This window comes from Oncorhynchus mykiss, chromosome Y (genome assembly GCF_013265735.2).
Source record: "Oncorhynchus mykiss isolate Arlee chromosome Y, USDA_OmykA_1.1, whole genome shotgun sequence".
Classification (NCBI taxonomy): domain Eukaryota; kingdom Metazoa; phylum Chordata; class Actinopteri; order Salmoniformes; family Salmonidae; genus Oncorhynchus; species Oncorhynchus mykiss.
The window spans coordinates 44,916,537-44,935,010 of NC_048593.1; the positions used below are offsets into that span (position 1 = coordinate 44,916,537).

Below are 18,474 nucleotides of genomic sequence, written 5' to 3' on the forward strand. Positions count from 1 at the left end.
TTCAATTTTTCACATCACAAAAAATTTTATAACAGCAAACATCCAGAAAACAAACTGTCATCACCATAGTAACAAGGAGCTCCAGTCCATGATCCATCTATGATGGTTCAATTCTGAAAATGGAAGCACATTTGCTGCACCCTCGACAACCACTGTAATTATTATTATTTTACCCTGATGTTCATCTATGAACATTTGAACATCTTGGCCATGTTCTGTTATAATCTCCACCCGGCACAGCCAGAAGAGGACTGGCCACCCCTCATAGCCTGGTTCCTCTCCACCCGGCACAGCCAGAAGAGGACTGGCCACCCCTCATAGCCTGGTTCCTCTCCACCCGGCACAGCCAGAAGAGGACTGGCCATCCCCTCAGAGCCTGGTTCCTCTCGAGGTTTATAATCTCCACCCGGAACAGCCAGAAGAGGACTGGCCATCCCCTCATAGCCTGGTTCCTCTCCACCCGGCACAGCCAGAAGAGGACTGGCCATCCCCTCATAGCCTGGTTCCTCTCCACCCGGCACAGCCAGAAGAGGACTGGCCATCCCCTCAGAGCCTGGTTCCTCTCTAGGTTTATAATCTCCACCCGGCACAGCCAGAAGAGGACTGACCATCCCCTCAGCGCCTGGTTCCTCTCTAGGTTTCTTCCTAGGTTCCTGTTTATCTAGGGAATTATTCCCTAGCCACCCTGCTTCTGCTGTTTGGAGGTTTTAGGCTGGGTTTCTTTATAGCACTTTGTGACATCGGCTGATGTAAAAAATGGCTCTATAAATTAAATTTGATTGATTGTCTGCTATGTATACTGGGAAGAAACGCCTCAGTCCTTGACAGTGCTTGTTTCTTCCAGTAGGCCTATACGGAGAGTGGATGCAGTACTGTAGGGCTATAGGCTACTGGGAAGTGAGGAGGCAAAAATATAAAATAAACTGTTTTCATCGTTCTTATTATTCGTTCTATTTTCCCTCTAGAGCTCCCGGTGGAGCAGAATACTAGTGTCTTTTCCTTGATCTACTTTATTAGTGCCAGCAGAGCGGAGGACTCTGGAGGAAGCAACGGTGCACAGGTCACGCCGATAATGGGCCGGGGTTTGTGCCAGGAGTCGGGAACCCGGGGGGTGGGGGGGTGGGGGGGTGCCTAAAGGCAGAATAAACCGGTAAAACAGAAGTTTGTAATGAAATAACAACAGTAATACGGAGTTCTACTACACCGGTCTTTATCGGACAGATTCTGTCACCGGCATCGCCTTTAGCGAAGACAGACCAGAAGGAAGGAAAGAAAAGTGGGGATAAAAAAATACATAAAAAAATAAAGACAAGTAACTAAATAGAACAAAACTGAATAGCCTAAAATAATGTGTAAAAAGAATATATATATATATATATATATATATATATATTCAAGTATATATATTCAAGTATTGTATGTTGACATTTAAAATTGGAAAAACATCCATTGACACAATGGAAAATATAGGTACATTTGTAATGCAGAACAGAGAGACAATATAGCGGCTTATTTTTAAAGTAGCCCAGGTTGACCGCCAGCACTTAGGCTGCTAGCAATAAATGGTGTCATTTCTATCAATAAAGGCTACACCGCAGATAAGGAAGAGAGATGTAAGGTCAACAAAATGGGGATTATGCACTTCTGTGACCTGCTGCATTTTGGAATTGGCGATGCATATGTATATGTATATATCTATGTCTCTGTATATGTATATATCTATGTCTATGTATATATCTGTCTTTGTCTATGTATATATCTATGTCTTTGTCTATATATATATGTGTCTATGTTTTTGCGTCTGGCTCCGCATGGGAGGGACTAAAACAAGTATCTGTGTGTTTTCGGACACCCCGCCCCCTCCACACGTGTGTCCGAAAACTTTTTAGAAGACAGTATAAAGTAACTCTGCTTGCAGTTTATGAATCTTAACTGTAACAGTTACCAGTTTCAGTATATGTCGGCGTTGTAAAACTATAGTACGTCTGCTTCTAGAATCACGGAACATAAGATGGCGGACCATTCAGAACGCGACGAATTTACCGAGCTGCCGGATCTAAGCGAATTTCTCCGGGAGGATCCCTACTTAGTGCCCTACCAAGAAGACTTATGTCGCAGGTAGGGTAACGACGTTGTACACTGCACAATGTAGATTTTAAACCAACGCATGCCACTTAGGCCTAGCTTGCAATTTTGCGACGCACTTTCTGAAATGGCAGGATAGGCTACTTTTTAATAGAGCTGGCAGGCCAGTCTCTACAACAGTCCAATGTATTTAGGTTACTATATTCTATCTCATCAATACCAGAATGTAGTCAAGGCCCTGTTGTAACTTTCAGTGCAATGTAACAACTTTCAGCTACATTTGACATTGAGGGGAGGGGAGGTGACTAGTTATTGCAGTAAGTCAGAGAGGAGGAGGCGAAACGAGAGGTTTTACTCGGCCAACAAATCTGTCCAAGGAAAAATAAGACTACGATTTTACGAATTTTTGTGTCGTGGTCAACAAACGATTGCATTTCTAATTTAGGTTTATTTGATCAACTATGAGTTGGTTATAATGGTTAAGGTGTTAGGAATTCATTTCATAAACTTGTAAAACAAACGAATTTTCAGTTGGAATTGTGCTTGTCGCCATAGCGATAGAGGACTCATCATGGATATAACCCGTTTTAATGGACATTGCCGTTTCTTAAAGTAGTCAACTGGGTGGGGATTCCTATGAGTTGGGAGCAATCAGCCAATGAAGAAGAAAATTGACCACTTTAAAATGGAGATGGCAGGGTCACGGAGGCTGTCACAGCACAGATGTAAAGATCAGACCTATCACTATATCTGCCCTCTTATTGGCTAGAATGGTCCCACCTCCCGCCTTGTTCTTGTTGTTGTTGTTAGTGCGTTCAATCGACTTTCTTGTCAATATAATAGACATTCTTTAAGTGAGTTAAAACTTTAACCAGTGCACACCCCAAGCTGGAACAATTCATAAAAATCATCCCCTCCCTCGTAGCTCAGTTCGATCATGTGTGTGTGCATGTGTGATTCATGTTAATGTTTAGTGTGATTGGGGTCAGAGTAATGTCAAGACATGATGATCATGTCTGCCTTCCAAATGGCACCCTATTCCCTCTATAGTGCACTACTTTAGACCAGAGCCCTATGGGACCCTATTCCCTATATAGTACACTACTTTAGACCAGAGCCCTAAGGCACCCTATTCCCTATATAGTGCACTACTTTAGACCATAGCCCTATGGGACCCTATTCCCTATTATAGTACACTACTTTAGACCAGAGCCCTAAGGCACCCTATTCCCTATATAGTGCACTACTTTAGACCATAGCCCTATGGGACCCTATTCCCTATATAGTACACTACTTTAGACCAGAGCCCTAAGGCACCCTATTCCCTATATAGTGCACTACTTTAGACCATAGCCCTATGGGACCCTATTCCCTATATAGTGCACTACTTTAGACCAGAGACCCTATTCCCTATACAGTGCACTACTTTAGACCAGAGCCCTATGGAACCCTATTCCCTATATAGTGCACTACTTTAGACCAGAGCCCGATGGTACCCTGTTCCCTATATAGTGCACTACTTTAGACCAGAGCCCTATGGAACCATATTCCCTATATTGTGCACTACTTTAGACCAGAGCCCTATGGTACCCTATTCCCTATATAGTGCACTACTTTAGACCAGAACTCTATGGTACCCTGTTCCCTATATAGTGCACTACTTTAGACCAGAGTCCTATGGTACCCTATTCCCTCTATAGTGCACTACTTTAGACCAGAGCCCTATGGTACCCTATTCCCTCTATAGGGCACTACTTTAGACCAGAGCCCTATGGTACCCTATTCCCTATATAGTACACTACTTCAGACCAGAGCCCTATGGCACCCTATTCCCTACATAGGGCTCTGGTCTAAAGTAGTGCTCTATGTAGGGAATAGGGTGCCATAGGGCTCTGGTCTAAAGTAGTGCTCTATGGTACCCTATTCCCTATATAGTGCACTACTTTAGACCAGAGCCCTAAGGCACCCAATTCCCTACTTAGGTCCTGGAGGCTGACCGTGTCTCGCCCCTCATACCCTAGTCATGTCGCCATTCATTCTTGTTAATGGGATATAATATGTGATCATAATTAGGAACGCACGATATATATCGGTATCGGCCGATGTCTAGTTTAACGCAGATGTGAAAAACCGATGACAAAGTTGACGTGCATACCTATATAACGTAGGTAGATGAGGTACATACCTACTATAACGTAGGTAGATGAGGTACATACCTATATAACGTAGGTAGATGAGGTGCATACATGTATAACATAGGTAGATGAGGTGCATACTTATATAACGTAGGTAGATGAGGTGCATACCTGTATAACATAGGTAGATGAGGTGCATACTTATATAACGTAGGTAGATGAGGTGCATACCTGTATAACGTAGGTAGATGAGGTGCATACCTGTATAACATAGGTAGATGAGGTGCATACCTGTATAACGTAGGTAGATGAGGTGCATACCTGTATAACATAGGTAGATGAGGTGCATACCTGTATAACGTAGGTAGATGAGGTGCATACCTGTATAACGTAGGTAGATGAGGTGCATACCTGTATAACATAGGTAGATGAGGTGCATACTTATATAACGTAGGTAGATGAGGTGCATACCTGTATAACATAGGTAGATGAGGTGCATACCTGTATAACATAGGTAGATGAGGTGCATACTTATATAACGTAGGTAGATGAGGTGCATACTTATATAATGTAGGTAGATGAGGTGCATACCTGTATAACGTAGGTAGATGAGGTGCATACCTGTATAACATAGGTAGATGAGGTGCATACCTGTATAACGTAGGTAGATGAGGTGCATACCTGTATAACATAGGTAGATGAGGTGCATACCTGTATAACGTAGGTAGATGAGGTGCATACCTGTATAACGTAGGTAGATGAGGTGCATACCTGTATAACGTAGGTAGATGAGGTGCATACCTGTATAACGTAGGTAGATGAGGTGCATACCTGTATAACGTAGGTAGATGAGGTGCATACCTGTATAACGTAGGTAGATGAGGTGCATACCTGTATAACGTAGGTAGATGAGGTGCATACCTGTATAACGTAGGTAGATGAGGTGCATACCTGTATAACGTAGGTAGATGAGGTGCATACCTGTATAACGTAGGTAGATGAGGTGCATACCTGTATAACGTAGGTAGATGAGGTGCATACCTGTATAACGTAGGTAGATGAGGTGCATACCTGTATAACGTAGGTAGATGAGGTGCATACCTGTATAACGTAGGTAGATGAGGTGCATACCTGTATAACGTAGGTAGATGAGGTGCATACCTGTATAACGTAGGTAGATGACGTAATGACGGCACGTACATTTTTGCTCTACACGTTCAACACTGCATTCCTAACCTAGCCCACAATGTCTGCTGTGTGGATCGAGGAGTCAACAAGTCCAGCAGTCATTTGAAAAGAGTAAGAACATTTCAGCGAGACAACTCAAAGGCAAAATCCATTAACGCCAAGATAATGGAATTCATTGCCCCTGAAAATCAACCGTTTCTCTGTCGCGGGTGATGTTGGCTTTCGCCGAGACTGGATAAGTACTGGTACACACTACCAAGTGCGCTATTTTTCAGATGTTGCCCTGCCGGAGTTACACAGTAATAGCGTCACTGCTATTAGCTTCACGTCATGCATACTATGGAACACCGTTTGGGTCTTTTGCGTGTCTAAAAAAAGATACCGTAGCTCTGTCAAAGCTGTACAAAAAAGTCTGCAAACACCGGCCACGAACGATGTGTTTACAAACACCGCGTTGGTAATAAAGCATCATTTGTTCGACCTCAACTTCAACAAGATTTAGCTTGGTACCTAGCTAACACCAACACAACCAGCCTGAAAACAATGACCAGTAGAAAGTGATTTAGCTTGGTACCTAGCTAACACCAACACAACCAGCCTGAAAACAATGACCAGTAGAAAGTGATTTAGCTTGGTACCTAGCTAACACCAACACAACCAGCCTGAAAACAATGACCAGTAGAAAGTGATTTAGCTTGGTACCTAGCTAACACCAACACAACCAGCCTGAAAACAATGACCAGTAGAAACTGATTTAGCTTGGTACCTAGCTAACACCAACACAACCAGCCTGAAAACAATGACCAGTAGAAACTGATTTAGCTTGGTACCTAGCTAACACCAACACAACCAGCCTGAAAACAATGACCAGTAGAAACTGATTTAGCTTGGTACCTAGCTAACACCAACACAACCAGCCTGAAAACAATGACCAGTAGAAACTGATTTAGCTTGGTACCTAGCTAACACCAACACAACCAGCCTGAAAACAATGACCAGTAGAAACTGATTTAGCTTGGTACCTAGCTAACACCAACACAACCAGCCTGAAAACAATGACCAGTAGAAACTGATTTAGTTTGGTCAGTTAAGAACACATTCTTATTTACAATGACGGCTTACCTCGGCGAGACCCGGATGGCGCTGGGCCAATTGTGCGCCACCCTATGGGACTCCCAATCACAGCTGGATGTGATACAGCCTGGATTCGAACTAGGGACTGTAGTGACGCCTCTTGCACTGAGATGCAGTGCCTTAGATCGCTGCGTCCATCCGTGTGTGATAACTATTTAACTGTACTAGAATGCTTAAAAGGCCGCTTAAAGTTTAAATATCGTTTTTTTGGCGGAGGGGATGGGCAGGGAAAATGTTGGATATCGGTTTATCGGCCAAAAAATGTCCCTTCGGTGCATCCACCAATCATAATATGTAGTATGATTGGGATTAGAATACTAATGGTGTAATGGTCAATCAGGGATTTATATCTAGATTAGACGTAACAGAGTCGTTATACAACAGGGACTCTGCAAGTCGTATTTCAGACGTGAACCAGAGCAAGGGTTCAGTGGTTACAGCGCTGGATTGGTCAGATAAAATGTGTGTATTGGGGATGGGGATGGAGGGGGTTACCAGTTAAACATCTCTGCTGTTTCATTCATCATCTCTGTGGACTAGAGATTGAAAGCGTATGTCCATGTTTTTTTTTTTTTTTTTTTTTTCTACAGGAATCCAGACCTGTTGTACACTAGATTTCTAGGCTGTGTGCTGCGAATAGAAACATGTTTGATGTTGTCAGTGCTGTATGTTTGAAAAGGTTATGGTTTTTAAAGGGCTGCAGTGTTTTTAAAAATGTTTTTTAACCTTTATTTTAACTAAGGCAAGTCGGTTTAAGAACAAATTCTTATTTTCAATGACGGCCTAGGAACAGTGGGTTAACTGCCTTGTTCAGGGGCAGAACGACAGATTTGTACCAATTGCACGCTGGTCAGCTGGTCTTCCCTCTATCCTCTCTAGACTGGTCAGCTAGTCTACCCTCTAGACTGGTCATCTAGTCTTCCCTCTATCCTCTCTAGACTGGTCAGCTAGTCTTCCCTCTACCCTCTCTAGACTGGTCATCTAGTCTTCCCTCTATCCTCTCTAGACTGGTCAGCTAGTCTTCCCTCTATCCTCTCTAGACTGGTCAGCTAGTCTTCCCTCTATCCTCTCTAGACTGGTCATCTAGTCTTCCCTCTATCCTCTCTAGACTGGTCAGCTAGTCTTCCCTCTATCCTCTCTAGACTGGTCAGCTAGTCTACCCTCTCTAGACTGGTCAGCTAGTCTACCCTCTCTAGACTGGTCAGCTAGTCTTCCCTCTATCCTCTCTAGACTGGTCAGCTAGTCTACCCTTTACCCTCTCTAGACTGGTCAGCTAGTCTACCCTTTACCCTCTCTAGACTGGTCAGCTAGTCTACCCTCTACCCTCTCTAGACTGGTCAGCTAGTCTACCCTTTACCCTCTCTGGACTGGTTATCTCAGCTCTATGATTTCCTGTCCCTGAGAGATGGGGAGAGATTTTGTCTGTGTGCACTCCCGAGCCATTTGAGAGAGAGAGTATTCCTCTGCTGTGGGTGTGAGACTGTCACCCAGGCCTATACACACACACACACACACACACACACACCACATGTGTGTGGACTGTCACCCTGTCCCAGTACAATTCGGAGGTGTGGAAGTTAGTTAATTGCGTGGGAAGGTTTGAGGAGCGACGCAGAGATCTCTACTGTCTGAGGTGTGTGTGTGCAGGTACTCAGGGCTTGTTAAGTCACTAATGTCAGCAGCCCAGAGAGAGGATGCTGGGAGACGGCGGGATGGGAACGGAAGACGGGAGTGGGTGTTAGTCATTAGCCAGCTGTTGTCAGCACACGTCTCCTCTTTCTGTCACCGGGGAGGTGTGTGTGTGTGTGTGTGTGTGTGTGTGGGGGGGGGGGGGGGGGGGCTGTCCCCGACTAAAACAAACCTTGGTCGGCCGAGAGTCGTCTTTCCTTTTGACCAATCGAACGCAGTCTCAAAGTGGAATTTTTTATTTTTTTAAACTTTGCAAATAAATGAAAAGCTGATATGTCTTGAGTCAAGTATCCTACCTCTTCTTGTTATTGGAAGCCTAAGTAAGTTCAGGAGTAAAACTTTGCTTAAGTCACATAATAAGTTGCATGCACTCACTGTGTGTGCTATAATGGTGTTTCACATGATTCTTCTGTACCCCACACATCAGTCGTACGATGCTTTTCAAACCGATTCAACCACAAAGAACTGAGGTGTTCCAACGCCTCTCAGACATTGAATATCCCTTTGTGCACGGTAAAGTTATTAATTACATGTTTGATGGTGTATCAATACACACAGTCACTACAAATATACAGGCGTCCTTCCTAACTCAGTTGCCGGAGAGGAAGGAAACCGCTCAGGATTTTCACCATAAGGCCAATGGTGACTTTAAAACAGTTACAGTTGAATGGCTGTGATAGGAGAAAACTGAGGATGGCTCAACAATGCTGTAGTTACTCCACAATATTAACCTAAATGACAGAGTGAAGAGAAGGAAACCTGTACAGAATAAAACAATTCCAAAACATGGCTCCTGTTTGTAAAACTGCAAACAAATGTGGCAAAGCAATTCACTTTTTGTCCTGAATAAAAAGTGTGATATTTGGGGCAAATCCAACACATCACTGAGTACCACTCTTCATATTTTCAAGCATGGTGGTGGCTGCATCATTTGATTGGTATGCTTGTAATCGTTAAGAACTGGGGAGTTTTCCCAAGATTAGATGCTGTGGGTCTATGTTGTGGGGGTTAAGGTAGGATAGTACCCACCTACCTACAGGTCTATGTAGGTAGGTGGGTACTGTCCTGCCTTAACCCCCACAACGTAGACCTGTAGGTAGGTGGGTACTGTCCTGCCTTAACCCCCACAACATAGACCTGTAGGTAGGTGGGTACTGTCCTGCCTTAACCCCCACAACATAGACCTGTAGGTAGGTGGGTACTGTCCTGCCTTAACCCCCACAACATAGACCTGTAGGTAGGTGGGTACTGCCCTGCCTTAACCCCCACAACGTAGACCTGTAGGTAGGTGGGTACTGTCCTACATTAACCCCCACAACATAGACCTGTAGGTAGGTGGGTACTGTCCTGCCTTAACCCCCACAACATAGACCTGTAAGTAGGTGGGTACTGTCCTGCCTTAACCCCCACAACATAGACCTGTAGGTAGGTGGGTACTGTCCTGCCTTAACCCCCACAACATAGACCTGTAGGTAGGTGGGTACTGTCCTGCCTTAACCCCCACAACGTAGACCTGTAGGTAGGTGGGTACTGTCCTGCCTTAACCCCCACAACATAGACCTGTAGGTATTTGGGTACAGTCCTGCGTTAACACCTATAACATAGACCATGTAGGTAGGTAGGTGGGTACTGTCCTGCCTTAACCCCCACAACATAGACCTGTAGGTAGGTGGGTACTGTCCTGCCTTAACCCCCACAACATAGACCTGTAGGTAGGTGGGTACTGTCCTGCCTTAACCCCCACAACATAGACCTGTAGGTAGGTGGGTACTGTCCTGCCTTAACCCCCACAACATAGACCTGTAGTTAGGTGGGTACTGTCCTGCCTTAACCCCCACAACGTAGACCTGTAGGTAGGTGGGTACTGTCCTGCCTTAACCCCCACAACATAGACCTGTAGGTAGGTGGGTACTGTCCTGCCTTAACACCCACAACATAGACCTGTAGGTAGGTAGGTGGGTACTGTCCTGCCTTAACCCCCACAACATAGACCTGTAGGTAGGTGGGTACTGTCCTGCCTTAACCCCCACAACATAGACCTGTAGGTAGGTGGGTACTGTCCTGCCTTAACCCCCACAACATAGACCTGTAGGTAGGTGGGTACTGTCCTGCCTTAACCCCCACAACATAGACCTGTAGGTAGGTGGGTACTGTCCTACCTTAACCCCCACAACATAGACCTGTAGGTAGGTAGGTGGGTACTGTCCTGCCTTAACCCCCACAACATAGACCTGTAGGTAGGTGGGTACTGTCCTGCCTTAACCCCCACAACATAGACCTGTAGGTAGGTGGGTACTGTCCTACCTTAACCCCCACAACATAGACCTGTAGGTAGGTGGGTACTGTCCTGCCTTAACCCCCACAACATAGACCTGTAGTTAGGTGGGTACTGTCCTGCCTTAACCCCCACAACGTAGACCTGTAGGTAGGTGGGTACTGTCCTGCCTTAACCCCCACAACATAGACCTGTAGGTAGGTGGGTACTGTCCTGCCTTAACCCCCACAACGTAGACCTGTAGGTAGGTGGGTACTGTCCTGCCTTAACCCCCACAACGTAGACCTGTAGGTAGGTGGGTACTGTCCTGCCTTAACCCCCACAACGTAGACCTGTAGGTAGGTGGGTACTGTCCTGCCTTAACCCCCACAACGTAGACCTGTAGGTAGGTGGGTACTGTCCTACATTAACCCCCACAACGTAGACCTGTAGGTAGGTGGGTACTGTCCTGCCTTAACCCCCACAACGTAGACCTGTAGGTAGGTGGGTACTGTCCTGCCTTAACCCCCACAACATAGACCTGTAGGTAGGTGGGTACTGTCCTGCCTTAACCCCCACAACGTAGACCTGTAGGTAGATGGGTACTGTCCTGCCTTAACCCCCACAACATAGACCTGTAGGTAGGTGGGTACTGTCCTGCCTTAACCCCCACAACATAGACCTGTAGGTAGGTGGGTACTGTCCTGCCTTATCCCCCACAACATAGACCTGTAGGTAGGTGGGTACTGTCCTGCCTTAACCCCTACAACATAGACCTGTAGGTAGGTGGGTACTGTCCTGCCTTAACCCCCACAACGTAGACCTGTAGGTAGGTGGGTACTGTCCTGCCTTAACCCCCACAACGTAGACCTGTAGGTAGGTGGGTACTGTCCTACCTTAACCCCCACAACGTAGACCTGTAGGTAGGTGGGTACTGTCCTGCCTTAACCCCCACAACGTAGACCTGTAGGTAGGTGGGTACTGTCCTGCCTTAACCCCCACAACATAGACCTGTAGGTAGGTAGGTGGGTACTGTCCTGCCTTAACCCCCACAACATAGACCTGTATCACCATTGGACTTTTGCTTTATATAGTATTTCACCTTTATAAGAAGTGTGTGTGTGTGACCCGTCTGTTTCTCGGCCTGTAATTGTGTGTTGTTATAATTGGGAGGTTTTGGATACACTCCACAGTCCATTGTTTCATAGGTCAGCTTTGATAGATCCCAGCGTCCCATAGACTGTACCTGTCCTGTCCACACTGTGACTGAATGAGCAGCTGGGTCGTCTCATTCAGCATCGTTTCATTTAGTGTTTTTTTTTTTGTGTTCTCGTTTCTTGAGGAAATGATGTCCAATATGAGGGCAGAGTGGAGAAGGGACATGGCTGTGGGGGACACGTGGAGGGGATAGGAGGGTTTTAGAATCCATCTGAGCCCAGACCTTTAATTGACCACCCTTCCTTCCTTCCGTTGCTTAGTTAGTATTCTTGTTGTAAGGTTGTTGGAAACAGGTTCTTCTCTCTCTGTCTCAGGGGACTGCTGCTGTACAAACACTCTTTTAATGGGCTACATGCACACACCTACGAATACACACACACACACACACCTACGAATATACGCGTGCGCACACACGCACATGCACACACCTACGAATATACACACACACACACACACCTACGAATACACGCGTACACACACACACGCACATGCACACACCTACGAATATATACAGTTGAAGTTGGAAGTTTGCATACACTTAGGTTGGAGTCATTAACTTGTTTTTCAACCACTCCACACATTTCTTGTTAACAAACTATAGTTTTGGCGAGTCGGTTAGGACATCTACTTTGTACATGACAAGTAATTTTTCCAACAATTGTTTACAGACAGATTATTTCACTTATAATTCAATGTATCACAATTGCAGTTGGTCAGAAGTTTACATACACTAAGTTGACTGTGCCTTTAAACAGCTTGGAAAATTCCAGAAAATGATGTCATGGCTTTAGAAGCTTCTGATAGGCTAATTGACATCATTTGAGTCAATTGGAGGTGGACCTGTGGGTGTATTTCAAGGCCTACCTTCAAACTCAGTGCCTCTTTGCTTGACATCATGGGGAAATCAGCCAAGACCTCAGAAGAAAAATTGTCGACATTACTCCCTTTCTGTCTGTATGAGTTTGTCTACCACATTGCCGGCAGACAGAGCGTTGGGCCAGTAACCGAAAGGTTGCTAGGTTGAATCCCCGAGGTGACAAGGTAAAAATCTGTCTTTCTGCCCCCTGAACAAGGCAGTTAACCCACTGTTCCTAGACCAGTTAACCCACTGTTCCTAGACCAGTTAACCCACTGTTCCTAGACCAGTTAACCCACTGTTCCTAGACCAGTTAACCCACTGTTCCTAGGCCAGTTAACCCACTGTTCCTAGGCCAGTTAACCCACTGTTCCTAGGCCAGTTAACCCACTGTTCCTAGGCCAGTTAACCCACTGTTCCTAGGCCAGTTAACCCACTGTTCCTAGGCCAGTTAACCCACTGTTCCTAGACCAGTTAACCCACTGTTCCTAGACCAGTTAACCCACTGTTCCTAGGCCTGTTAACCCACTGTTCCTAGGCCAGTTAACCCACTGTTACTGGGCCATCGTTGTAAATAAGAATTTGTTCTTAAATGACTAATTAAATAAAGCTAAATTTAAAAACTGTAAAGCCGTTAGCGATGATGCTAATGACAACCATCTTCTGCTAGATGGAAAGGCTTTCCAAAAAACCACCTCAGTTCAATGTGAACTACAAAGTAGCCTGTGATCAACCTGGCAGGATGCTGTCATGATTATTTTCATGAATCCAGTGATGATTGGTTCAGGAATCTCTGCATTTCCATTGTGTGCTACAGAAACACAGCTAACTAACCAATTAAAGTCTCTTGCTGGTGCTCATCTGAATTAAAGGGTTAAAACCCCCAAAATGTCCAATATTTATTTTGCCAGACTTCAAAAGTGGTTTAAGCATTAGAACATCCTATTATTATTATTGTTGTTGTTGTAATAATAAGGCGAAAACGTAGAAAAACAGGAACAGAGAATGGAATTTAAAAAAGAGAACTGAACTGAATTACAAAAAATGTACCTTATTTTTTTATAGGTGTTTTATAATGGGCTGATTTAATACTTCAACATGGACCCATTGGTATTCTGGTCTAAAGTAGTGCTCTATATAGGGTGCCATAGGACTCTGGTCTAAAGTAGTGCTCTATATAGGATGCCATAGGACTCTGGTCTAAAGTAGTGCTCTATATAGGGAATAGGGTGCCATAGGACTCTGGTCTAAAGTAGGGCACTATATAGGGATCAATTTTGGATGCTGAATGGACTGGATTGATGCTAATTCATCTTCCTTTCCCCCCCTGAGACTGAAACCAGGGTTTTATCCCTCCACTGACTAAAAGGAGGGAGAGAGGGATATTTTCCCCCTGTGACTGAAACCAGGGTTTTATCTACTGACTAAAAGGAGGGAGAGAAGGATCTTTTCCCCCTGAGACTGAAACCAGGGTTTTATCTACTGACTAAAAGGAGGGAGAGAGGGATATTTTCCCCCTGAGACTGAAACCAGGGTTTTATCTACTGACTAAAAGGAGGGAAAGAGGGATCATTTGAGCACCACTTACAAACATGAGGATGAATGTGTCAAGGTGTGTGTCACGCTAGGTCAGTGTTTCAGTCCTAGACCCTATAGAAATCAGTGTATACCCTAACTTAGACTGTGTGTGTGTGTGTAAGCATGCACAGGCTTGAATGTGAGCGTGTTTGAGTGCATTCTAACACATCTGGCTCAGTGAAAAGCCTGAGTAGTATCCTACGAAGCAAGCTATATCTACTCTGGGTTTTCTAAAGCTAAGCAGCTTCAGTTAGCTTCACATTCCAGGCTTCATCCGCACTACGACGGTGGATTTTGCTCCTCCGCCTGCCGCTCATTCTGGCAGGGTTGTAAACTGCTTGTGCATGTCACACGTGGCTAGTATAACTCACTACTGAAACATCAAGCCATGAGCCAATCAGAACTCTTCATTGAGACAATGCTGAAACATCAAGCCATGAGCCAGTCACAACTCTTCATTGAGACAATGCTGAAACATCAAGCCATGAGCCAGTCAGAACTCTTCATTGAGACAATGCTGAAACATCAAGCCATGAGCCAGTCACAACTCTTCATTGAGACAATGCTGAAACATCAAGCCATGAGCCAGTCAGAACTCTTCATTGAGACAATGCTGAAACATCAAGCCATGAGCCAATCAGTTTGTTGGTGATGTTCTAGTTTGTTGGTGATGTTCTAGTTTGTTGGTGATGTTCTAGTTTGTTGGTGATGTTCTAGTTTGTTGGTGATGTTCTAGTTTGTTGGTGATGTTCTAGTTTGTTGGTGATGTTCTAGTTTGTTGGTGATGTGGCCACCAAGGAACTTGAAGCTCCCAACCTGCTCCACTGCAGCCCCGTCGATGAGAATGGGGGGGTGTGCTCGGCCCTCCTTTTTCCTGTAGTCCACAATCATCTCCTTTGTCTTGATCACGTTGAGGGAGAGGTTGTTGTCCTGGCACCACACGGCCAGGTCTCTGACCTCCTCCCTATAGGCTGTCTCATCGGTGATCAGGCCTGCAACTGTTGTGTCGTCGGCCAAACTTAATGATGGTGTTGGAGTCGTGCCTGGCCCGTGCAGTCATGAGTGAACAGGGAGTACAGGAGGGGACTGAGCACGCAGGGGCCCCCGTGTTGATTATTAGCCTGGCAGATGACCAGAAGTTAGTTCTAGCAGGCAGTTGACCATTAACCTGTATAATTGTCTGTCTGTCCCGACTGTCTGTGTGTGTGTTCCGACTGTCTGTGTGTGTGCGTGTCCCGACTGTCTATGTGTGTGCGTGTCCCGACTGTCTGTGTGCGTGCGTGTCCCGACTGTCTGTGTGCGTGCGTGTCCCGACTGTCTGTGTGCGTGCGTGTCCCGACTGTCTGTGTGTCCCGACTGTCTGTGTGTGCGTGCAAGTGCTCAGCATAAGTGGGAACTTCAAGACTGGAAAAGCATTCCAGGTGACCTCATGATGCTGGTTGAGAGAATGCCAAGAGTGTGCCAAGCTGTCAAGGTAACAGGTGGCTACCTTGAAAAATCTGAAATAAATCTAAATATAACACTTTTTTTGGTTACTACATGATTCCATATGTGTTATTTCATAGTGTTGATGTCTTCACTATTATTCTACAATGTAGAAAATAGTAAGAATAAAGAAAAACCCTTGAATGAGTAGGTTTGCCCAATCTTTTGACTGGTACTGTATTTAAAGCAGTCTTTTAGGATTCAGCACACACACACAGGTGATTTTCTTTTTTTCTGTGTGTGTGTGTGTGTGTGCGTGCGTGCGTGTGTGTGTGTGTGTGTGTGTGTGTGTGTGTATATTAAGATGCTGGACCAGTTTTACTGTAGCAGATAGTATTTCACTGTGTTTGTGTGAATTTCTGCCGTCTCATTTGGGACTTTCCCGTTAGTCAAGTGTTTGTGCTGCTTGCTTAACCAAGGGGAAAATGGCTTTTAGAAACCACTGCTCCTGAATATGGTGTGTGTTGCTGTGCAGTGGACTGTAAAAATAAAATCTATGAAATATTATATTTAGTTTTGTAGCTACTAAACCATAGGAAACTCTTTTTTACATATTTCTTCTCAGACGCACACTGCTGGAGGACTGATATACTATATACACTGCTGGAGGACTGATATACTATATACACTGCTGGAGGACTGATATACTATATACACTGCTGGAGGACTGATATGCTATATACACTGCTGGAGGACTGATATACTATATTACTATATACACTGCTGGAGGACTGATATACTATATTACTATATACACTGCTGGAGGACTGATATACTATATACACTGCTGGAGGACTGATATACTATATACACTGCTGGAGGACTGATATACTATATACACTGATGGAGGACTGATATACTATATACACTGCTGGAGGACTGATATACTATATACACTGCTGGAGGACTGATATACTATATACACTGCTGGAGGACTGATATACTATATACACTGCTGGAGGACTGATATACTATATACACTGCTGGAGGACTGATATACTATATACACTGATGGAGGACTGATATACTATATTACTATATACACTGCTGGAGGACTGATGTACTATATAACTATATACACTGATGGAGGACTGATATACTATATACACTGCTGGAGGACTGATATACTATATACACTGCTGGAGGACTGATATACTATATACACTGCTGGAGGACTGATATACTATATACACTGCTGGAGGACTGATATACTATATACACTGCTGGAGGACTGATATACTATATACACTGATGGAGGACTGATATACTATATTACTATATACACTGCTGGAGGACTGATGTACTATATAACTATATACACTGATGGAGGACTGATATACTATATTACTATATACACTGCTGGAGGACTGATATACTATATACACTGATGGAGGACTGATATACTATATTACTATATACACTGCTGGAGGACTGATGTACTATATAACTATATACACTGATGGAGGACTGATATACTATATTACTATATACACTGCTGGAGGACTGATATACTATATACACTGATGGAGGACTGATATACTATATACACTGATGGAGGACTGATATACTATATTACTATATACACTGCTGGAGGACTGATATACTATATACACTGATGGAGGACTGATATACTATATTACTATATACACTGCTGGAGGACTGATATACTATATACACTGCTGGAGGACTGATATACTATATTACTATATACACTGATGGAGGACTGATATACTATATTACTATATACACTGCTGGAGGACTGATATACTATATACACTGCTGGAGGACTGATATACTATATTACTATATACACTGATGGAGGACTGATATACTATATTACTATATACACTGATGGAGGACTGATATACTATATTACTATATACACTGCTGGAGGACTGATATACTATATACACTGCTGGAGGACTGATATACTATATTACTATATACACTGATGGAGGACTGATATACTATATTACTATATACACTGCTGGAGGACTGATATACTATATTACTATATACACTGATGGAGGACTGATGTACTATATTACTATATACACTGCTGGAGGACTGATATACTATATACACTGCTGGAGGACTGATATACTATATTACTATATACACTGCTGGAGGACTGATATACTATATACACTGCTGGAGGACTGATATACTATATACACTGCTGGAGGACTGATATACTATATACACTGCTGGAGGACTGATATACTATATACACTGCTGGAGGACTGATATACTATATTACTATATACACTGATGGAGGACTGATGTACTATATTACTATATACACTGCTGGAGGACTGATATACTATATTACTATATACACTGCTGGAGGACTGATATACTATATACACTGCTGGAGGACTGATATACTATATTACTATATACACTGCTGGAGGACTGATATACTATATTACTATATACACTGCTGGAGGACTGATATACTATATACACTGCTGGAGGACTGATATACTATATTACTATATACACTGCTGGAGGACTGATATACTATATACACTGATGGAGGACTGATATACTATATTACTATATACACTGCTGGAGGACTGATATACTATATTACTATATACACTGCTGGAGGACTGATATACTATATTACTATATACACTGCTGGAGGACTGATATACTATATACACTGATGGAGGACTGATATGCTATATTACTATATACACTGCTGGAGGACTGATATACTATATTACTATATACACTGCTGGAGGACTGATATACTATATACACTGATGGAGGACTGATATACTATATTACTATATACACTGCTGGAGGACTGATATGCTATATTACTATATACACTGCTGGAGGAC

The 18,474-nt window shown here is 43.9% G+C and overlaps 1 protein-coding gene across 2 annotated transcripts in view; it reads left to right on the forward strand.

Annotated features, from left to right (window-relative positions):
• Window positions 1-1,839: 1,839 nt before the first annotated feature.
• Window positions 1,840-18,474, forward strand: part of gbe1a (glucan (1,4-alpha-), branching enzyme 1a) — a 165,364-nt gene continuing 148,729 nt past the window's right edge. For both annotated transcript variants that reach the window (XR_005040523.1, XM_036968271.1), the window contains exon 1: window positions 1,840-2,118. Coding sequence is in view for 1 of the 2 variants with exons in the window: in XM_036968271.1 (XP_036824166.1) it covers window positions 2,012-2,118 (107 nt within the window). In the remaining variant the exon portion in view is untranslated. The remainder of the gene's footprint in view (window positions 2,119-18,474) is intronic.